Source organism: Schizosaccharomyces pombe (assembly GCF_000002945.2).
Source record: "Schizosaccharomyces pombe strain 972h- genome assembly, chromosome: II".
Lineage (NCBI taxonomy): Eukaryota > Fungi > Ascomycota > Schizosaccharomycetes > Schizosaccharomycetales > Schizosaccharomycetaceae > Schizosaccharomyces > Schizosaccharomyces pombe.
The window spans coordinates 2683821-2703098 of NC_003423.3; the positions used below are offsets into that span (position 1 = coordinate 2683821).

Here is a 19278-nt window from a genome sequence, read left to right on the forward strand (position 1 = left end):
ATCTTCGAATATAAATACTTCTCGTACATCAGGTACCTTTGACATCCTTTATCCAGCCACATAAACAGGTTTCGGTAAAACCAACCTACCCAGTATATGCCAGCCACGCCAGAGTACTTTCTTACGTTGCGCGTTGGGTTTCGGTAAAACAAGAAAGGCTGGTAAAAGCAAATAAAAAAAGCATAAGATGATTAAAGAGCCGTACCTCGTTCCAGATCTTCCTTAATATCTTTCGTGTATTTTGAGTAAAATCTCTGAAGTTTGAGGTTGAACTTTCTGTTACGTTCGTTGATAAATGTAATATGGTCTTCCTCATCTGTACCACGCCGTTTGGTATTTTTTAACCTTCGTTGGTCTTGTTTTTTAATACTTTCCACTAAACGTTCGACGTGTTCCTTATCAGGTTTATTTGACACCCAGTCCAAACGCTCTGCTTCGTCATATAAAGCGACGGATCGAGACTTGCTTTTTTCTTCTTTTTTATCCTTGTCATACTTTTCATAATCCGGCTTCAGATCTCTTATGCCACGGTTGTAATCTTTGCTAGCTTGAGAATGATAGTCTGAGAATGCCACATTCTGAATTGTTTGCTTTTTCTTTCGTAATCGCTGATCCCACTTCTCGCTTTCTTCAATCGTCCAATCCCAAGCTCTTCGTCTTTCAAAGTCTCCTCCTTCTTCCTCAGTTTCGATTTTAGCAAGCTCTTCCTCTGCCTCCATTCGTTTTCGTTCGAGTCGCCGCTCCAAAGCAGGATCAATGCGCATTCGTGAATGCTCTTGTACTACCTCTTTACGATTTTCATGAGAAGATTTCCTCTAAACTTTGGTTAGCCGTACAAAATAGCTAAGTAGTTAACGAACATACCATTTGTTCACGAATTTTTTTTAGTTTTTCAACTCGTGCTTCACGTGAGTGAGAAGGCGAGTCCATTGTGTTTAAAATTCTTTGCCCCTTAGTTTTTTCCTCTAATTTTTAAAAAAACCACAACTATTCAGAAATCAAGTTTAATTGTTGTAGTGTGCTACGCATTTACTCTACACAATTATGTATGAACAAATAATTACCTCACAATATGAATTTACGTTGACTATGGATACTGCTCTATTCATTGTAAACAAAACAAAACAAATGTCACAAGGTAAGGAAAAGTGCTCGGTTTTAAACCTAACTATAAACTCATCGGATTTTACAGGATGTTAATAAAGAAAAAAAGGCCTTTGATCATGATTCATGTTGTGTCTTTGCTCTCAGTTTTCTTATCTTTTTTCCTAAATCCAGTTGGAATAGATTATTGTTTTATGATTTTATAATTTAAAGTAAAACCTTGAGCTTGCTCCTTTCACCGCTAAAACATATCTAACTTTTCTGCATTAAAATATGGGGTTTAGATCACATAAAGCCGAATGATATCAGTAATCCAACTAGCATAGTTAACATCTCATTATTGAAAAATAATTTAATGACAATATGTTTTTAGCTGTGAACATATTACCTTATTTCTGCAGTGAAATCAGATCATCCACGTTATCCTTTAAAAATAGATAAATAATTATTCGAAAGTTCAATGACACATGCGATCAACAGACTTAGAGCCCGTGCCCGTGTTTAAACATTCCATTATAAAAGGGAAGTTTTACTCAAAGAAGTGCCCTTGTTTCGAAAATTTCTTGCCATTCAAAAAACTAAACACTTTAACACAGAACAAGTCGCAGGATTTGACGAATTGATGGGATAACGTCTTTTGCCGTAATACGTTATATCCTCAAGTAGATGCAGAACATTCACCTCTTGCAGGAGAAACGTACATCTTCATCTCTAAGCACATCAACTTAAACCTAACAAGTATTTGGTTTGGATTTCCATAAGAAAATGTCTTTTGTTCCAGTAAACCCGAAACCTTTTTTGCAAGGTCTTATTGGGAAACCTGTCCTTGTTCGTCTTAAATGGGGTCAAGAGTATAAAGGAACCTTGCAGTCTGTAGATAGTTATATGAATTTGCAACTTTTAAATGCAGAGGAGTTAGTCGATGGTGTAAAAACAGGAGATTTAGGTGAGATTTTGATCAGGTTAGTAAATTTTAAATGTTAGAATTCAAATTTTTATCGTGAATTAAATAGCACATGATAATTCAATTTCGAAACACATGTTAGTTTGTTTTTGTCTTATACTAACGTGATTTTAATAGGTGCAATAATGTCCTTTGGGTTGGCGAGAGTACTGTTTAATAATGACAAGTCGATATATAAGGCTGAAGGCTAAGAATTTGTATTTAATTGATTAAAAAACTGAGATTGTTTTTCAACGTTGCATACGCATGACTTCTCAACATATCCTCCCTCGTTTGTTGTATGTATTCGGTTATAAATTTGGATCCATACAAAAGTGCAAACATTCCTCTTAGATTTATTGGATATTGTACTTGCATAAAAATTACTCGTTAGTGATTGGAATTATGCGTATATATACTTTTCATGGAGTGACCTAATTAGAATTGAAGTTTCTAATAATTTGCTACAAAGAGATATAACCTTACACCTTTGTAGAATTTTTTCTCACATCCAATTTTTCTTCATAAAAATCTATTTCGGCAGATGCATTTGTTTTATCGAGTAATCGGATACTGACAATATTCTCGCTTGCTCTATGTAGCCTGAAAAAAAAAACAGTACAACGAAATAACTATGAACAGTAAACATGATATAAAGTGTGTTTCAAACTTCAATTAATAAAGTAAAACTAACACTTTTATGTCTCATGTGCCATGGCAGGAGAAATTATAGTATATGCTTACCGAACCGAAAATTAAAAACTAATCATTCTTTTTAGCGGACGATTTTTCATCGGAAACTTCTTCGTCCTCATCCTCACTACGTTCGTCATGAGTATCGTTCGTTGTAAAAGCTCTGTAACCAATTCGAAGAATCAAAATAAGCCAGTAAATGTTTACTAGTTGTAACGCTGTGAGCAGGATAAGTGTTACGTCGCGCGAAATCCAGCACTTGTATTGCTCTGCAGCCCAATCTAGGTCAAATGAGTTAATAGTACGCATGGTTCCCCAAACTGCCCACATAATCTTAAAGTTTAGGTAATGTCGCATGTAGATCCATACGAAAACGAAAATAACGAAAATAGGGTAAACTATTACAGTGTTTACATAATTCAAGCATTTGGATAAAGCAAGCCAAATATCAGAGGTGTCCATCGTAATAAAAACAGCCAAACCAATCCAAGTAAAATGGAAATAATAGCTGAGTCCGATCAAAAGCAGGGTGATAATATGGTGTACCACGAGCTCTTTAAAATCCTTTCTAGGCTTCTCAAGTTGTAAAATTAGTACGAGTGCTTGTTGGATCCAATAGGCTGCTTCTATTAAATAAAATGCTTTAAAGCTGCCAACATGGTAAAAATGAGGGTATTCCTCCCAAAAAGCATCTGTATTAAAAAACCACATAGGAGTTTGTTTCATAACATACAATCCCCAAGAACCCATTACAGTAAAGTATAGACAAGTATAAGCTTGCTCTTCAAAGCGACGAAGCTTTGCAGGAGCTCTAATATTAAAGTGTCTGCCAATTCTCGCAATAATTTCCTGCATTATGAATTCTCTACAAAAAGTAAAGAATAAAGCGTAAAAAAGACAAAAGGCAATGTCTAAACGTCCTTTACCATACTGAGCGGGGTTGGTACCGGGGATAGGATAACTAAGGAAAATTCCATACTTAATATAACCATTAGGATTAACAAAATACCAGCCGACGAGCAAAGTTAAGAGAATGAGAGGTACAATCCACGTTTTCTCTTTACTACGAAGGACAGCATTTTGAGCAGCACGACCAACGATAGACTTCGACCTTCTTCGTCGTCCTCTATGCTGGACTGGCATCGTCGAAAACGACCCAGCAGAAATGCTTGGAATCTAGATGAAGAAGGCAATTAGCTAACTTGAAAAGATTATATGCTTTAAATATCTAAAATATAAATTCTTGCAATAAGAAATTTAACTCAATACATATGTTAAACACTCAGAAATTGATTAATTTTCAATTTACAAGTAATCCTACCAAGAACTCACTTTTTCAACGACAAATTGAACTTACGTTTTTGAATTTTTGAGATTGACTTCTTCTCGAGGTATTATTACCCATTATTGATTCGGACCAGCAAACTGCGTTGTGGGTGTTGTTTGGTGCTGGTATGCTCGCATGAGCACAACAATGGTATTTGTACTACAGACTGGTACCTCAGGAGCATATTGCTGGTAGGGGATGGAAATCAGGCAATATTTTTGAAAATTTCGCACATACCTAAATTGTTTAAAACAACTAAATTATATGTCTAAAGAAAAACAAGATACTTAAATATGATTATTGAACAAGTTGAAATTATATAGTAATAAATGTCAAGACTCAATTGCATTCCAACCTCTTCAGCAGCAAAAACATTGGATAAAATCGAATATGGGCAAACCTTAATATTCCATAAACCAGTATATAAAAAAAGCCTTAAATACTGTCTACTAGGCATTCAAGATTACAATCTTTCATACCAAATATATACACTGAGACATTACATAAATCAAATATAACAAAAAGAGATTAGAAAAATGATAGAATTAAATATTATTAATTTATAAATATAGAATATTTTTCAACCAAAAAAAAAGGTCCAACTCATTTTATGTTCCAGTCTATTGTAAGCCGTTAAACCCATGTTTTTAAGTAATAGTTTTTAAAAGAAATATGTATTGTCTTCGACATAGGATAAGGTAAGATTACTTAGCAAATGCGCGGGAGGCACGACTAACGCCTGACATGACAGCCTTTAATCCGGCAGAGGTAACGTCAGCATCAATACCAACACCCCAGAAAGAAGTGTTATTGAAAATGATCTCAACATAAGAAGCAGCTTTGACGCCGTTACCAGAACCAATAGCATGTTCAGAGTATTGACCAATGTCAAATGAAATATTGAACTGACGGCGTAAAGCATCAACCAATGCCGACAAAGGTCCATTTCCAACACCCTCGATCACAACCCGCGAAGGAGTATCTTTCTTTTCACCCTTGATGTCAACAACGCATTTAATACATTTGCTTTGAGGTCCGTTGCTAGAAAGAGTGTAGTCGTTTACAGAGAAACGGCCGGGAAATTCGAGGTAATATGTGGTATAAAACAGGTCGCTGATCTCACCAATGCTAAGCTCCTTTCCTTTTGTGTCGCTATAATCCTTAACAATACTACCAAATTCAACTTGCAAAGCACGAGGTAAATCGAGACCACAGTTGGTCTTCAACAGATATGCGACACCACCCTTGCCAGATTGAGAGTTAACGCGGATAATAGCAGCATACTCGGAATTGACATCATGGGGATCCAAAGGCAAGTAAGGGACTTTCCAAACAGGATCGACAGCTTTACGCTCATCGTAAGCCTTCAAACCCTTAGAAATGGCATCTTGATGAGAACCAGAAAAGGCGGTAAAGACAAGATTGCCAGCATAAGGATGACGGGGATGAACGTTTATCTTGTTACAGTCTTCAGTAATACGAATGATTTCATCCAACTTGGAGAAATCGAGGTTAGGAGAAACACCTTGGGTATACAAGTTGAAAGCCAAAGTAACCAAGTCTACATTACCAGTACGTTCACCATTGCCAAACAAACAGCCCTCAATACGGTCACCTCCGGCAAGTTGACCAAGTTCAGCTGCTGCGACAGCAGTACCACGGTCGTTATGGGGATGGAGAGAAACACAGACTTTTTCACGTTCACTAATGTTAGTGGAAAAGTACTCAATTAAGTCAGCATATGTGTTGGGCGTAGACATTTCGACAGTGGCAGGAAGATTGAAGATAATAGGTTGGGCAGCAGAAGGTTTCCACATACCCTTGACAGCTTCACAAACTTCCAAAGCAAAGTCTGGTTCGGTGTCTGAAAAAGTTTCAGGAGAATATTCAAATCCCCAGTTGGTTTCCTTCGATTCAAGAGCATTTTTCGTAGCAGCTGTTACGATTTTTGAGCCTTTGATGGCTAAATCCAATGTTTCTTGCTTACTGTTGCGGAAGACAACTTCACGGAAAAGAGGAGAACAGGCATTATACAAGTGAACAGTGGCATTCTTAGCGCCTCGAAGAGCCTCAATCGTACGTAGGATCAAAGGCTCACGAGAAGGAGTAAGGGCAGAAATAGTAACATCGTCAGGAATCAAACCTGGCGTTTCAATCAGATGACGAACAAATGCAAAATCAGTTTGAGAAGCACTTGGGAAACCAACCTCAATTTCTTTGAAGCCAATACTGCAAAGCAATTTAAAATATCTCAATTTCTCCTGCCCATTCATAGGATCGGGTAAAGCCTGATTACCATCACGCAAGTCCGTAGAAAGCCAGCGTGGAGCTTTCGTCAAAACCTTGTTTGGCCATTGACGGTTGGGTAGTTGAATTCCTTTAAATGGCTTATACTTTTTGGAGGGATCCTTGAGCATCCCTTTGGCAACGCGGCCAGCAGCCTCAAAAGTAGATTTCATGGAGACTGTAGCGATTTTTGGACAAAATGAGACGAACTAACTAATTCGTTTGAGGACTATTCAAAAGTCAAATTGATAAACTTAACGTTTATAGAAAATTTCGTAAGGGAAATAATCAAAACAATCTTAGATCGTCTTTCAAATAGGCCGTTGCAATGATAATAATACCAATTGATGAATCTCACTTAACAAAATACAAAGAAAATTTGATTTCTTTGATCGTTACCCGCCAAAAAGCACGTAAACAGGATGTTGTGGAGAAGGACAAATTACCTGAACACAAAAAACTTCCATATATGCTGTCTCGCTATTCGACATGATGGTGGCGATAACGATAACGATCGGAGATCTGCGTACGAGATCATTAAACCTGCTTCCTTCGGTAAACAGATACCCTTAGGGTAGGTTTAGTGACTGCCTCAAATGTTAGGGAAACTTTGAAGTACTTCAGACACAGCGAAGCCTTTTACACTATAGAGTCAAGATGAGCGTTGGTAAAGCAAAAGGAGCTCAAAAAACTGTTCAAAAGGGGATTCACAATAAGGTTGCTCGTAAGGTTCGTACTTCTACCACCTTCCGTCGGTAAGTTTACTTGTTTGCATCGTTTGCTATGCTTCGCTGTAGCTTTCCAAGAATTGTTAAGAATGGCGTGAAACCAGGCCGAATAGTGACCATTTTAAATGATTAGGGCAAGAGATTCTAAAGATAAAGTGAATAATTAGAACCTATTCCAATTGATTACTTGAAAATTCATTATAGGCTTGCAATTCTTATGCATACCGAAGTTTATAGAATATTAACGTGATTATAAAAAAATAAGTTAAATTTTTTTTCGTACTAATTGTTTTAGCCCCAAAACCCTCGAGCTTGCCCGTAAGCCCAAATATGCTCGTAAGAGTGTTCCCCATGCCTCCCGTCTTGATGAATACAAAATTATTGTCAACCCAATTAACTCGGAATCTGCTATGAAGAAGATTGAGGATGACAATACTCTCGTCTTTCATGTGCATTTGAAGGCTAATAAGTTTACTATTAAAAATGCTGTCAAGAAACTTTACAGTGTTGATGCTGTTAAAATTAACACTTTAATTCGTCCCAATGGTACCAAAAAGGCATTTGTCAAGCTTTCTGCCGATGCCGATGCCCTTGATGTAGCCAACCGCATTGGCTTCCTTTAGCTTAAAAACTAGTTTAATAATTCACTTTTGAGCTCCGAAATTGCATCATGTACTTTCTAGTCTCGGTACAAATATATAATTTTTTTACCCTGCATATTTCTGCTAAGAAGTGTAGTAGGAGGAGATTGAATTGATTCGTGCCTATTGGCATTAGTAAAACATTTAAAAACAGGAAATTTGTAAACAGATATAGTGATGTTAAGTTATGGAACTAGAGGACCCCCATTTTAGGTAAGTGTATATCTTAAGATATGAAAATTATATATTATTTATAAGATGGTTAAGATAATAGCAAGTAATGATTCAAATATGCATTTCGTATGACTAAAAATTTTGATGATGAAAAGACAGGACAACCACGGTCAAAAGAAAGGATAATCGTCAAAACACAAACAGATGAGCAATTCTTTGTATAAAAACACCACTTCATAACTGCGCGTTTTACACGCCTATACCGTTTCTGAAAATTAATGGCAAATCACCCCAATCGAATCTATAAGTATTTATGTCTTCTGCGATCACGACGAACCAACATTATACCATAGGATACAATTGCACCCAATAACAAGAAAACCATAAAGTTTGTCAAGTTATATGGCGAGTAAGCATTTCCCATTGCCTTTTTTATCTCCTTTTCAAATTCTGCTAAATGTTTAGAAGTACCATCTGCAGTGGAAGATTGCGCAGATAGAGAATCATGTAGCAATTTTTCAAGGGCATTAAATCTTTCACTTGGGAACTGTGAAGTAGAAGAAATATCGTTCAAACGCTCCAAAGCATTAGTCAACGCAAAATGCAAAGAGTCCATCTTCTGGCGTTGAGATTCTACTAGATTAAAAAGCTTTGCCAAATCAGCCTTTATTGCGTTCAAACCTTCAGTGTCAATAACTGTTTGAGGACTAGTATTGTCACCGACGCTTTGCTTTGTATTGGAGGTAGGATTCAAATTTTCATTATTAGATGTATCTGGAGGAAGTATATTGAGGTTCGATAAAGCCACCAAGTCTTTTGCAGACGTAGATTGAGAGGAAACTCCAAAATAATACCCCTGAGGCAAAATGACATCTTTTACTTGAAAGCAGGGCTTGTCATTCACAAATAACTCTAATCCAGATTGGTCACCGTATTTGAGAATAATATTGTTCAAAGCCTCAGGAGAGCTCTCAATGGTACATTTAGCAAAGGGCGGAAGATCGGGGTCAGTAAACTGAGCAAGTTCAAAACTTTTATCATTCAAATAGCCACGAACAAAGATTTTACCAGTTTGATCGATTTCCTGGGAAATCAGAAGGCCGTCCCACTTATCGGAGGCGCCAAAAACTGGACCTTCTGAACCGACAGCGCTTGTATACCAAATCGCAAAAAAGGTGTTTTCGTTCTCTGATACATGAGCTACAAATGAAGTCGATAGCTGCCAGCCAACTTGTCGTAAAACGCTAGTTGACCAAAGGGATCCAGAGCGTGCTTCATTACTGTCTTTGCTGGTTAAGTAAACGTAACCTGAATCTTCATCCACACTACCGTACCATTTCCATTCAACGGGAATGGCGTTACTTAGTGAATGAAGTTGCAAAAACTGAGATTTAGGGACGGCGTAAGCCAATGTACAACAAAACGATAATACATGAAACAGGGAGCAAAACTTCATTTTTCTTTACTTCGTTTAAAAATAGATAAATGAATATTGTGAAAGTATGCCAAAAAAAAGAGAGAGAAACAGAAATTGAAAGAAAGGATTATTTGGTTAAGACCAGGGACTTTTTGCTCTATTACTTATAGAAAAAGATTACTCCAGTCCTTAAATCCTTTAGTTACCGGGAACCAAAGTAAATAGATGTATTTTTGGTTTATTAGTTACCGTCAGAAAGTTTATCTACAAAATTCCGTAAATGTGAAATGACAACAACCGCCAACTCAATCGTAGTAAATAAGGATGATATTTCGAAAGTCACCTAACGAGTAATGTTAGACTTCCCTATATTTAAACATGGCAGCTTTCTGAGCAACTATGGATGTTGCAGTAAAATTGTATATGAATTGGTTTAATTGCTCGAAAGCATTGTTTGTGTGCAATGCAACTTTTCAATGCGAAGTGTATTTAATGATTATAACAAGCAATAAATGTAGTAAAAAAGACCATTTCTCTACTCCACATCAGAGACAGAAACCAGTTTTTGTTTTTTTTTAAATTGTGACTAAAAAAACAAAAAAACAATCAATGAATTAAGAGTACCGTCATGGTCGATGACTAATTTTAGTCGTTAAGAAAATTAATTGATTGTTCCATCGAAATAAATTTCATAAGCTTAAGAGACATGAAAAATACTTAAAACAAAACTCTAGAGTAACTTTAATATTTCGTTAATTTAAAAAGTTTTGACTTGGCACGATAATTCAGATGTATGAATAATGTAAAAACACACGCGTATTTGTTCATTTATGAGGAAACTGTGATGGTGATTTATTCATTGTATTTTTGAATACGCATATATTTAAAAGATTTAAGTATACAATTTCAATTGAGTCGTTTGCTGCATACTAAATCCATTTTTAGATACCATGTTTTTCTCATAACCATAAAGGAGCATGCTTGCGCCTCGGTATATAGCAGTCGTGATCTTTTAAAAGGGTGTGTGGGAAAGGAAAATACAAGTCGATAAATACATGAAATAGATTAAAAAAATAAAAGTTTAAGAAAATAGTAACTGGTAGGCTATTTTGAAGTCTTATCTCTATATAAATCGATACTAAACGTAATGAATGCTTTAGCATGGTGCATTCATCCATGACATCTCCACTGCTGCTTTAACCATTCCGTACAACAACAAAGCCAGTGCATTTGGGTTAGGGAATCCTTCCTTTACAGTTTCTGGCTTCATTTCCTTTTTTTGTAATAATTTAATTGAAAGGAAAGAATTGAAGAGATATTGAATGCCTTAGGGGACGTAGCATAGATTTGCAGTGGTTGTTAGACAGGAAACAAATTGCGGGAAAATCTCAAAGTCGTTTGACTTTCTGTTGCTCAATAAAAGAAACAGGAGACCTGTTTATACTAGAATTTCTCAAACAAGAGTTTTTACGACCGAAAATTATCGAAACAACTATATTTTTTGGTCGTTTATCTTGTTCATCGAAAAAGCTAAGCCGGTTTACCTGTTCTTCTTCCATCTTCCTGCTGCTCTAATAATCTCATTTGTTATCTTTTCAAGCTTTGCTTATTTGTTTTGATTGTAGAAACGGCTTTATCGGCTTGTGAGCATCCTTCTTTTCACAAACAATATTGATTGACTACTAATCCGTTTCTAAGCCACGAGCATTCTTGTAACTAGATCGCTTTGCTTATTTGTTTTCATCTCGTACAAGAATTTCTTCGTCCCTTTATTGTTTTCTTTTTAATTTTTCGGATTTCACGCTTTTTCGTAATATTTGTCATCTTAGGTTCGCAAGGAAACTGGTGCCACGATTTACGATAACAAAGTATTTTTTGTCAACCAAGATTTACACGTTTGTATTATTTTCACAAAGTTATTATTTTATTACATTACTCAGTCGGCTTATTTTGAGTTGATTGCTAATTTTTGCCTCTCAAAAGTTCAAGCAGTAATTTTATATCTGCTTTTTTGTCTGTTGATCCCATTTCCTGATGGAGTACCGTACCAATAACGTACCCGTCGGTAATGAGACAAAGTCTGCCGCTTTAAATGCGTTGCCGAAAATTAAAATATCTGACTCGCCCAACCGTCATCACAACCTGGTGGATGCTTTTATGCAATCTCCTTCTTATTCTACACAACCAAAATCCGCTGTAGAGCCTCTGGGTTTATCTTTTTCTCCTGGGTATATTTCTCCTTCTTCTCAGTCTCCACATCATGGCCCCGTAAGGTCTCCATCAAGTCGAAAACCGCTACCAGCATCTCCTTCTCGTACGCGGGATCATAGCCTGCGAGTACCTGTATCTGGGCATTCTTATAGCGCTGACGAGAAGCCTCGTGAAAGAAGAAAAGTCATAGGCAATTATGTACTAGGTAAAACCATTGGGGCTGGTAGCATGGGGAAAGTTAAAGTTGCGCATCATTTAAAAACAGGTGAACAGTTTGCCATTAAAATAGTTACCCGTCTTCATCCAGACATAACGAAGGCAAAAGCTGCTGCTTCTGCTGAGGCTACTAAGGCAGCACAATCAGAAAAAAACAAGGAAATTCGTACTGTTCGCGAAGCTGCCTTATCTACTTTGCTCCGTCATCCGTATATTTGCGAGGCAAGAGATGTTTATATTACTAATAGTCATTATTATATGGTCTTTGAATTTGTCGACGGTGGTCAAATGCTGGATTATATTATTTCACATGGAAAATTAAAAGAAAAGCAAGCTCGAAAATTTGTGCGTCAAATTGGAAGTGCGCTGAGTTATTTGCATCAAAACTCTGTGGTGCACAGAGATCTAAAAATTGAAAATATTTTAATTTCGAAGACCGGTGACATCAAAATTATCGATTTTGGTCTTTCAAATTTGTATCGACGTCAGTCTCGCTTGCGCACGTTTTGTGGTTCATTATATTTTGCTGCTCCAGAACTTTTGAATGCTCAACCGTACATTGGTCCAGAGGTAGACGTTTGGAGTTTTGGAATAGTACTTTACGTTCTTGTTTGCGGAAAAGTGCCATTTGATGATCAAAATATGTCTGCCTTGCATGCGAAAATAAAAAAAGGTACCGTCGAGTATCCAAGTTATTTAAGTAGTGATTGTAAAGGTTTACTATCAAGAATGTTGGTTACTGATCCTCTCAAGCGAGCCACGCTTGAAGAAGTTTTGAACCATCCTTGGATGATTCGCAATTATGAAGGACCTCCAGCTTCGTTTGCTCCGGAAAGATCTCCGATCACTCTTCCATTAGATCCTGAAATTATTAGGGAAATGAACGGTTTTGATTTTGGACCACCAGAAAAAATTGTTCGTGAATTAACTAAGGTAATTAGCAGTGAAGCTTATCAATCTTTAGCTAAAACTGGATTTTATTCCGGGCCTAATTCAGCTGACAAGAAAAAGTCTTTCTTTGAATTCCGGATTAGGCATGCTGCGCATGATATCGAGAATCCAATATTACCATCTCTTTCAATGAACACTGATATTTATGATGCGTTTCATCCTCTCATTTCAATTTATTATTTAGTTTCTGAACGTCGTGTATATGAAAAAGGTGGAAATTGGAATAGGATAGCAAAAACACCAGTTTCTAGCGTTCCTTCTTCGCCAGTTCAGCCAACTAGTTATAATCGTACTTTACCGCCAATGCCGGAAGTTGTTGCCTACAAAGGCGACGAAGAATCACCTCGTGTTTCTCGAAACACATCACTTGCACGCAGAAAGCCTTTGCCTGATACGGAATCTCACTCCCCTTCTCCTTCAGCAACCTCCTCCATCAAAAAGAATCCATCCAGCATTTTTAGAAGGTTTTCATCACGCCGAAAACAAAATAAGTCTTCTACATCTACTCTTCAAATTAGTGCTCCCCTTGAGACCTCACAATCTCCACCAACACCTCGAACCAAGCCGTCTCACAAGCCCCCAGTATCTTACAAGAATAAACTTGTTACCCAATCTGCTATTGGAAGATCAACCTCTGTTCGTGAGGGCCGCTATGCTGGTATCTCCAGTCAGATGGATTCACTAAACATGGATTCAACAGGGCCCTCTGCATCCAATATGGCAAATGCACCTCCGTCGGTTCGTAATAATCGTGTACTTAATCCTCGTGGTGCTTCCTTGGGGCATGGGCGGATGTCAACTTCTACGACCAACCGCCAAAAGCAAATCCTTAATGAAACGATGGGCAATCCGGTGGACAAGAACTCTACTTCCCCATCCAAATCTACGGATAAATTGGATCCTATAAAGCCTGTTTTCCTTAAAGGCTTGTTCAGTGTTTCCACTACATCGACTAAAAGTACTGAGTCAATTCAACGAGATCTTATTCGGGTAATGGGCATGCTTGATATTGAGTATAAAGAGATCAAGGGTGGTTATGCATGTCTATATAAACCTCAGGGTATCCGAACCCCTACAAAATCGACTTCTGTTCATACACGACGTAAGCCTTCTTATGGCTCTAATTCTACCACTGATTCTTATGGATCGGTGCCGGACACAGTCCCATTAGATGACAATGGTGAGTCGCCTGCCTCTAACCTTGCCTTTGAAATATATATTGTGAAAGTCCCTATACTCTCTCTTCGTGGCGTTTCTTTTCATCGAATTAGTGGAAACTCATGGCAATATAAGACATTGGCTAGTCGTATTCTTAACGAATTAAAATTGTGATTGACTATTAAAGCTGCATACTTTTTTGAAATTATTTATTTCACTTCATTTTACGTTATGACCACCTAATTAGTGTTTATGGTTTTTAATACTAAGACCGCTTCAGGTTGAACTATATTAGACGTTGAGCTTTTTTAGAGACGAGAAACTAGACCTCTAATGCTCTTGCCTGTGAAAGCAAACAGATGCCAGAGGCATGTAAAGTCAACGTGTAAATGCACCCTCGTTCGCTTATGTTTAAGCCAGATACATAAGGCTACTATAATTAATGATATATCTTATAGTAATTCGTTCACTTATATAGTCTAATACGACGTTTTTGTTGATACTTATCTAGCAGTAATATTATTATTAACCCATAACTATAAAATACCAAAAAACCATTGTATAAAAACCTAAATGAAAACCCGTGCTATATGAAAAGTAGCTAAGTAAAAACCCTTTTTTACTTCTTCCTTTTTTGCAGAACTTCCAAAGCACTAATTGAGTCCATTCCGATAATATTATCATGAACTTCTTCGTTGGCTAATTTTTCAGCCATATTTACAAGACCGCTCGTCAAGTATCTACCAGAAAATCCTGTTCTTATTTTTTCGTGTAATAAGGGAGCAAGCTCTGAGCGAAGATGCGCTATCTGTTTCTTATTCTTACTAGATTCAGATTTTTTTGGCAAATCCGGATCCTCATCATCAGAACTTTCAACTCCCAATTCCTGAGCCATCGATTTTAACCAAGCTTCCTCACGTCCCACTCTTCCGTCTTTTCTAGTGAGATTTACAATTTTATGTGCTAAGACGACCCTCGTTTTTAAAATGTCCAATATTGACATATCCACAGGAAAATTAATAAAGGTCTCGATTTTCTTTTTCAACCGATAACATAGTCGTTTCAGCTGTGACAGTTCTTTAGGACCACACATTAAAATTGAAACGCCATCTTCGTTAGCGCGAGCGGTACGACCGCTTCTATGAACATACATATCAGCTGTATGAGGAACATGATAATGAATTACGTGCGTAACACTAGGAATATCAATACCACGGGCGGCCACATCAGTGCAAACAAGGACTCCTTTAGGATTATTTTTGAACCTTGTTAGTTAGTAACATATAAATAAAAATAACTTACTTTTCAAGAGATTGAAGTCTTTTTTTCTGATCTAATTGAGCATGTAGAGGATAGGATGGAACTTTTAACTCATTTAGAAAAGGAGTGATTCTCTTAATATCCTCAATACCATTGGCAAAAACCATGGTTTTTCCAGGATAACGCATGATCAAATAATAAAGATACAAGTCTTTTTCAGCTGGAGCACACTCTATGAGCCCTTCTAATACGCGGCTTGCCACTGCACTTTGAGGATTGGCATCCAAAAATTTGGGTTTGCCAAAGAAACGAACCTCCTTCAACATATTTTCTATGCAGTCGTTAGTAAGTGAGAAAGTAAAATATTTCTAATTGAACATACCCATCGGGCTGTTGTATTTCTCAGTTATATTGCCTTTCATATTCTTTTTAAGGCGTTGCTGTAAACCCTCATCGAAAGTTGCAGAAAAGATAAAAGTCTGACGCTGAGTATGCATGGGATTTCCTAAAATTTCAAGTAGTTTGCTCAATTCTTCAAAATGACTTTTTTGCAGTAAACGATCTGCTTCATCTAATACCAAACACTTGATTTTCTTAAAGTTTCCTGTAAGGTTGTTCTCGTTGATGACAGACCACAAGCGACCCGGAGTTGCAACCACAACGTGAGGGTGCTTGTTAAGAAGCCTCTGCTGCTTCTGTACTGCTAATCCACCGGTTATAGACATAACACGAATGTTAGGACTTGGCTTGATAAGTTCAAAGTGTTGGCAAATTTGATGAGCAAGTTCTCTGGTAGGAGCAACAACTAGAGCCTGTACGTATTTTGCATCTACATTGCGAAGACAATGCTCTAAAATGGGAATGCCAAAAGCTAAAGTTTTTCCTGAACCGGTATCTGCCTTTCCAATGATATCAAATCCAATAGAAGCTTCAGGAATTACCAATGATTGAATTGGCATCGGTTTTGAAAAGCCAGCTTTAGATAACGAGCCAAGCATTTCCGGTGAAAGTGAAAAGTGTGCCCAAGCAGAGACGTCCACACCATGAGAATTGTGTTCATCCTCTTCTTCTAATGTAGAGAATTCATTATAGTTTTTAGAAGTCACCTTTGATCCTAGTGAAGTCATTTCAATAGTAGGGGAAGTACGTTTTCCCTTTTTCTTTTTTTCACTAGCTTCTTTTTGATCTTTTTTTCGCTTTTCCGGCTTTTTATCTTTTTTTTCATGAACTTCTGGTAACTGTTTGTTAATAAATTAGATAATAAACAATTATACCTCATAAATTACTTCTTTCATAGCACCTTTTGGCTGATATTTGATATCCACACCTTCAATCTCTTCCAAGCCCATAAACCCATCGAAGTCGTCTAGGTGGTCAGGAAGCTTGACTTCCTTCCATTTAAGCTCGTCCAATGCAGCTTTCTTTGGCATCGTGATCAAAGCGTTGAAAAGTGTAGTAGTTTGCTCCACATAGAAAATGTAGGTAGACAAAAATTTACACTAAGAATTGGAACGAGGGAATAAAAATAATTGCATCGTATAAGCTAATAGAAAACAAATAATTAAATGTTACGAAGACATTAAACGACGATTGGTTTTAGCAATTCAATGCTTTGCCATGTTTTGCATAATTTCTAAATAGTACAACCATTTTGTATTAAAAATATTGCTTGAGAATTTTAGAATCGAATGATCTGAGCTACAGTGCTTACAAGAGTAGTAAACACAAACGATGTTACTACTATAGTTCTAATTCGGCTAGCAATTGGTACAGGTGAAAGGAACATTCTTATTACTTTGAAAATTTGACATCTCAGTCCTTCTCTTAAATAATAATAATAAAAATAGGAATTATAGATATGACAGAATAATATAAGGGTCTTTATGTTCACGCAGCTGTTTAGAATTATGTCGTATAAGATGTAGGTTGGGAAGCTAATACATAATTAATGCACATCCATAAAGTTTTTGAAGAAAAAAGGTAGATTGATCGGTCATAATTTAGCATTTCATTTTCAGACTATCATTGAAATGGAAGAAGTTTTTATTTCATTTTGGATTCTTCGAAAAGTACTCTTTTGTGAATTCTATGGGTTCATTCATTAGCTTCTTAAATGAGGCTTTAGAAAATCCATAATAACTTACTTGGGATCATATTTTATAAAAGCAAGCTTAGGAGCAGCTTTTGGACGTGAACGAACGTAGAAAAATCCAGTGCCAGCGGTGGACAATAATTTTACAAGCAAACTGAAAAATAAATGTTAAAAATGCGCATTAAATTAAGCATGTATGTCTTACCGAGCTTTATTCTTTTTAGCCATTCTGGATATACGTACAGTGCAAGCGGTAAGTTAAAGGTTTTGTAGTTACACCAGGGTTTGTGGGCGAGCTCTTTTAACTTGATGGATAACTTGCAGTCAGAAATGTAAAATTGAAAGTTTGCAATTCAAAGATATTGTTTTGAGTAATGAGAAAGCCTTTTTGCAATCCAATTTTTATTAAATTTGGTTGTGTACAATCGAGGCTTTTCAATAGGTTATTTTTTTGTTTTAGGTAGACTATAGAACTATTAGTAAAGATAAAAGGCTCATCAATGAATTACTTGTTTTGAAAAAAAGCATTTAGATTTGAAATTCTAATTGAGAAACATGCATGACGGCACTTAAGAACGAAAGACGAACAGTAAGAATAAAAAAATTAGAAAGAATTTTTGAATAAAAATAAAATAAAATAAAAAATAAAAAAATGTTAATAAGGAAAGTATAACAAATTGAGTCTGCTGCGTCTCTTCTCCTGATGTCTGCCAATTTAACAGAGAGGAATAATTAACAAACTATAAGTAATCTTATAAATAGAAGTTGCTGTTCTATTAACATTCGAAGAAAAAATATGAAGTGATGAACAACTCTTGAAAAATTCTTTTTTTTTATTACAATTATTATTGTTTTTTAATTATTGGCTGTAGATGGGTATTTAATTAAAGTCCAATCGCGTCTTTGCCAATTTATAATCTTATTTGTATTTCTACATTTTTTTTGGAAAGAATGATATTCAAATGAAAGAACCAATTTTCTTTCAGGAAAAATTCTTTTAGTTAAAATGACATGTACTAGATGAATTAGGACGTTAAGAATGAACTAATTGCAATAGCATAGTTTGCTAGCGTGAAAAAAAAACACAGATGGAAATTAGCGAGCCTAGTAAAGAAACATTTATGACGAGGTGGTTCTAAAAAGCCTTTCGTGTATATATATATATATATTCGGCTCTAAACAAACGCAAGCTTTAAGTATCATTGTAACTGTAAATTATTGGCAATACTGAAAGTATAAGACGATCCTCAAGTTGTAAGCAAACCTAATTCATTTGCTGTACCAAGACTAGGATGGATGAGTTACAAGTCACTTTAAGTGTTTATGGGTCCAAAGAGAATATAAAATGTGTTTTCCCAATTTTACAAGGGTTAGCCAAATAAAGAATGCAAATGAACAAATCGCATGAATTGCGGAAGCTAGTGACATTGTATGACGATCTGCCCGAAATCCCAAGTCCGTATCTCATCCGCGAAATTGAGACATATCACGATGCATACGGAGAAAATCTATACAACGCAAGTATAGCCGCACCCAAAGACGGATATAGAATAGACTGGAGAAGGCTACATCCCTCGGATATGGAGACTGAATGAAAGAATTGAGAGAGTATTTAAAGCTCATTAAGTGCAATGTTTACGATTGTTATTACGGTTCTACATGGTCAATAGTATGGGAAATTTTAAAATAAACATTTTTCCTGGTTGTGAAAATGATGGAGAGAAGCAACGAAAATATCTTTAACTGATGCTTTATATATGTAGAATAAAAATTGAGTTGGAAATTACAGCAGGGATAGTAAACAAGTCAAGGATATGTTACAGTTGTCATTAGAATAACAAAAGGTTTAATAACTATCTTTTAAAGAGGATTTGACATTGTACTAAGGGCTGAGACAACTCGCATTAAATAAGCAAAGGCTGAATTAAGTAAAAGAATATTCGCACTTAATAGAGGAATACTATGTTAAATATAGGATGGATTTGCTGTGTATATATAAAATTATTATCCTCTTATATATACATATAATTATCGTTAATTATTATTTATATTTTATTTTATTTTCTTATCTTTTCCT

General features: G+C 36.2%; 9 protein-coding genes and 10 long non-coding RNA genes across 19 annotated transcripts; 11 read left to right on the forward strand and 8 right to left on the reverse strand.

The window, feature by feature from the left end:
* Positions 1 to 15: 15 nt before the first annotated feature.
* syf2 (SYF2 family splicing factor syf2) lies at positions 16 to 1020 on the reverse strand. Its single transcript, NM_001022016.3, has 2 exons — positions 865 to 1020; positions 16 to 815 (listed from the first exon to the last, which is right to left on the reverse strand). Exons 1-2 carry the CDS (start codon positions 928 to 930, stop codon positions 192 to 194), a joined length of 690 nt encoding a protein of 229 aa, NP_596100.1. The 5' UTR covers positions 931 to 1020; the 3' UTR covers positions 16 to 191.
* SPOM_SPNCRNA.1544 lies at positions 174 to 1842 on the forward strand. Its single transcript, NR_150433.1, has one exon. It is a non-coding gene; the product is annotated as a non-coding RNA, possible alternative UTR (long non-coding RNA).
* On the reverse strand, positions 1065 to 4191 carry lac1 (sphingosine N-acyltransferase Lac1). Its single transcript, NM_001022018.3, has 2 exons — positions 4098 to 4191; positions 1065 to 3916 (listed from the first exon to the last, which is right to left on the reverse strand). The coding sequence occupies exons 1-2, from the start codon at positions 4143 to 4145 to the stop codon at positions 2810 to 2812; spliced, it is 1155 nt and encodes a 384-aa protein (NP_596102.1). The 5' UTR covers positions 4146 to 4191; the 3' UTR covers positions 1065 to 2809.
* On the forward strand, positions 1818 to 3067 carry smf1 (Sm snRNP core protein Smf1). Its single transcript, NM_001022017.3, has 2 exons — positions 1818 to 2066; positions 2186 to 3067. The coding sequence occupies exons 1-2, from the start codon at positions 1870 to 1872 to the stop codon at positions 2223 to 2225; spliced, it is 237 nt and encodes a 78-aa protein (NP_596101.1). The 5' UTR covers positions 1818 to 1869; the 3' UTR covers positions 2226 to 3067.
* SPOM_SPNCRNA.5771 lies at positions 4019 to 4270 on the forward strand. The gene has a single exon (NR_195122.1). It is a non-coding gene; the product is annotated as a non-coding RNA (long non-coding RNA).
* Positions 4271 to 4595: 325 nt separating this feature from the next.
* Positions 4596 to 6792, reverse strand: leu3 (2-isopropylmalate synthase Leu3). The gene has a single exon (NM_001022019.4). It carries the CDS (start codon positions 6524 to 6526, stop codon positions 4772 to 4774), a length of 1755 nt encoding a protein of 584 aa, NP_596103.2. The 5' UTR covers positions 6527 to 6792; the 3' UTR covers positions 4596 to 4771.
* A 208-nt stretch (positions 6793 to 7000) lies between these two features.
* rpl2502 (60S ribosomal protein uL23) lies at positions 7001 to 7902 on the forward strand. The gene is made up of 2 exons (NM_001022021.3): positions 7001 to 7108; positions 7377 to 7902. The coding sequence occupies exons 1-2, from the start codon at positions 7011 to 7013 to the stop codon at positions 7702 to 7704; spliced, it is 426 nt and encodes a 141-aa protein (NP_596104.1). The 5' UTR covers positions 7001 to 7010; the 3' UTR covers positions 7705 to 7902.
* A 35-nt stretch (positions 7903 to 7937) lies between these two features.
* emp46 (lectin family glycoprotein receptor) lies at positions 7938 to 9605 on the reverse strand. Its single transcript, NM_001022022.3, has one exon. The coding sequence runs from the start codon at positions 9350 to 9352 to the stop codon at positions 8198 to 8200; it is 1155 nt and encodes a 384-aa protein (NP_596105.1). The 5' UTR covers positions 9353 to 9605; the 3' UTR covers positions 7938 to 8197.
* SPOM_SPNCRNA.5772 lies at positions 7972 to 9439 on the forward strand. The gene has a single exon (NR_195123.1). It is a non-coding gene; the product is annotated as a non-coding RNA (long non-coding RNA).
* Positions 9606 to 9801: 196 nt separating the features above from the next.
* SPOM_SPNCRNA.5773 lies at positions 9802 to 10067 on the forward strand. Its single transcript, NR_195124.1, has one exon. It is a non-coding gene; the product is annotated as a non-coding RNA (long non-coding RNA).
* SPOM_SPNCRNA.5774 lies at positions 9821 to 11138 on the reverse strand. Its single transcript, NR_195125.1, has one exon. It is a non-coding gene; the product is annotated as a non-coding RNA (long non-coding RNA).
* kin1 (MARK/PAR-1 kinase Kin1) lies at positions 10512 to 14308 on the forward strand. Its single transcript, NM_001022023.3, has one exon. It carries the CDS (start codon positions 11348 to 11350, stop codon positions 14021 to 14023), a length of 2676 nt encoding a protein of 891 aa, NP_596106.1. The 5' UTR covers positions 10512 to 11347; the 3' UTR covers positions 14024 to 14308.
* A 31-nt stretch (positions 14309 to 14339) lies between these two features.
* On the reverse strand, positions 14340 to 16576 carry mak5 (ATP-dependent RNA helicase Mak5). The gene is made up of 4 exons (NM_001022024.3): positions 16384 to 16576; positions 15492 to 16347; positions 15152 to 15440; positions 14340 to 15114 (listed from the first exon to the last, which is right to left on the reverse strand). The coding sequence occupies exons 1-4, from the start codon at positions 16537 to 16539 to the stop codon at positions 14469 to 14471; spliced, it is 1947 nt and encodes a 648-aa protein (NP_596107.1). The 5' UTR covers positions 16540 to 16576; the 3' UTR covers positions 14340 to 14468.
* Positions 14919 to 15372, forward strand: SPOM_SPNCRNA.5775. Its single transcript, NR_195126.1, has one exon. It is a non-coding gene; the product is annotated as a non-coding RNA (long non-coding RNA).
* Positions 16317 to 16912, forward strand: SPOM_SPNCRNA.5776. Its single transcript, NR_195127.1, has one exon. It is a non-coding gene; the product is annotated as a non-coding RNA (long non-coding RNA).
* Positions 16913 to 16914: 2 nt separating this feature from the next.
* mrpl39 (mitochondrial ribosomal protein subunit bL33m) lies at positions 16915 to 17931 on the reverse strand. Its single transcript, NM_001022025.4, has 3 exons — positions 17407 to 17931; positions 17254 to 17355; positions 16915 to 17195 (listed from the first exon to the last, which is right to left on the reverse strand). The coding sequence occupies exons 1-3, from the start codon at positions 17427 to 17429 to the stop codon at positions 17153 to 17155; spliced, it is 168 nt and encodes a 55-aa protein (NP_596108.1). The 5' UTR covers positions 17430 to 17931; the 3' UTR covers positions 16915 to 17152.
* SPOM_SPNCRNA.5777 lies at positions 17223 to 17794 on the forward strand. The gene has a single exon (NR_195128.1). It is a non-coding gene; the product is annotated as a non-coding RNA (long non-coding RNA).
* Positions 17932 to 17978: 47 nt separating the features above from the next.
* Positions 17979 to 19123, forward strand: SPOM_SPNCRNA.5778. The gene has a single exon (NR_195129.1). It is a non-coding gene; the product is annotated as a non-coding RNA (long non-coding RNA).
* SPOM_SPNCRNA.5779 lies at positions 18053 to 19098 on the reverse strand. The gene has a single exon (NR_195130.1). It is a non-coding gene; the product is annotated as a non-coding RNA (long non-coding RNA).
* Positions 19124 to 19278: the final 155 nt, after the last annotated feature.

Excerpts from the sequence above, each read along its gene's own strand:
- syf2 (NM_001022016.3), bottom strand. The coding sequence starts at position 930 with ATGGACTCGCCTTCTCACTCACGTGAAGCACGAGTTGAAAAACTAAAA. Across the intron at positions 816-864 it reads AAAAAATTCGTGAACAAATG|AGGAAATCTTCTCATGAAAA; the intron begins GTATGTTCGTTA and ends ACCAAAGTTTAG.
- smf1 (NM_001022017.3), top strand. The coding sequence starts at position 1,870 with ATGTCTTTTGTTCCAGTAAACCCGAAACCTTTTTTGCAAGGTCTTATT. Across the intron at positions 2,067-2,185 it reads TTAGGTGAGATTTTGATCAG|GTGCAATAATGTCCTTTGGG; the intron begins GTTAGTAAATTT and ends TGATTTTAATAG.
- lac1 (NM_001022018.3), bottom strand. The coding sequence starts at position 4,145 with ATGGGTAATAATACCTCGAGAAGAAGTCAATCTCAAAAATTCAAAAAC. Across the intron at positions 3,917-4,097 it reads AATCTCAAAAATTCAAAAAC|ATTCCAAGCATTTCTGCTGG; the intron begins GTAAGTTCAATT and ends TTCTTCATCTAG.
- leu3 (NM_001022019.4), bottom strand. The coding sequence starts at position 6,526 with ATGAAATCTACTTTTGAGGCTGCTGGCCGCGTTGCCAAAGGGATGCTC.
- rpl2502 (NM_001022021.3), top strand. The coding sequence starts at position 7,011 with ATGAGCGTTGGTAAAGCAAAAGGAGCTCAAAAAACTGTTCAAAAGGGG. Across the intron at positions 7,109-7,376 it reads ACTTCTACCACCTTCCGTCG|CCCCAAAACCCTCGAGCTTG; the intron begins GTAAGTTTACTT and ends TAATTGTTTTAG.
- emp46 (NM_001022022.3), bottom strand. The coding sequence starts at position 9,352 with ATGAAGTTTTGCTCCCTGTTTCATGTATTATCGTTTTGTTGTACATTG.
- kin1 (NM_001022023.3), top strand. The coding sequence starts at position 11,348 with ATGGAGTACCGTACCAATAACGTACCCGTCGGTAATGAGACAAAGTCT.
- mak5 (NM_001022024.3), bottom strand. The coding sequence starts at position 16,539 with ATGCCAAAGAAAGCTGCATTGGACGAGCTTAAATGGAAGGAAGTCAAG. Across the intron at positions 16,348-16,383 it reads TGAAAGAAGTAATTTATGAG|TTACCAGAAGTTCATGAAAA; the intron begins GTATAATTGTTT and ends ATTAACAAACAG. Across the intron at positions 15,115-15,151 it reads AGACTTCAATCTCTTGAAAA|GTTCAAAAATAATCCTAAAG; the intron begins GTAAGTTATTTT and ends CTAACTAACAAG.
- mrpl39 (NM_001022025.4), bottom strand. The coding sequence starts at position 17,429 with ATGGCTAAAAAGAATAAAGCTCG. Across the intron at positions 17,356-17,406 it reads GCTAAAAAGAATAAAGCTCG|TTTGCTTGTAAAATTATTGT; the intron begins GTAAGACATACA and ends TTTATTTTTCAG. Across the intron at positions 17,196-17,253 it reads TTTATAAAATATGATCCCAA|AATTCACAAAAGAGTACTTT; the intron begins GTAAGTTATTAT and ends ATGAACCCATAG.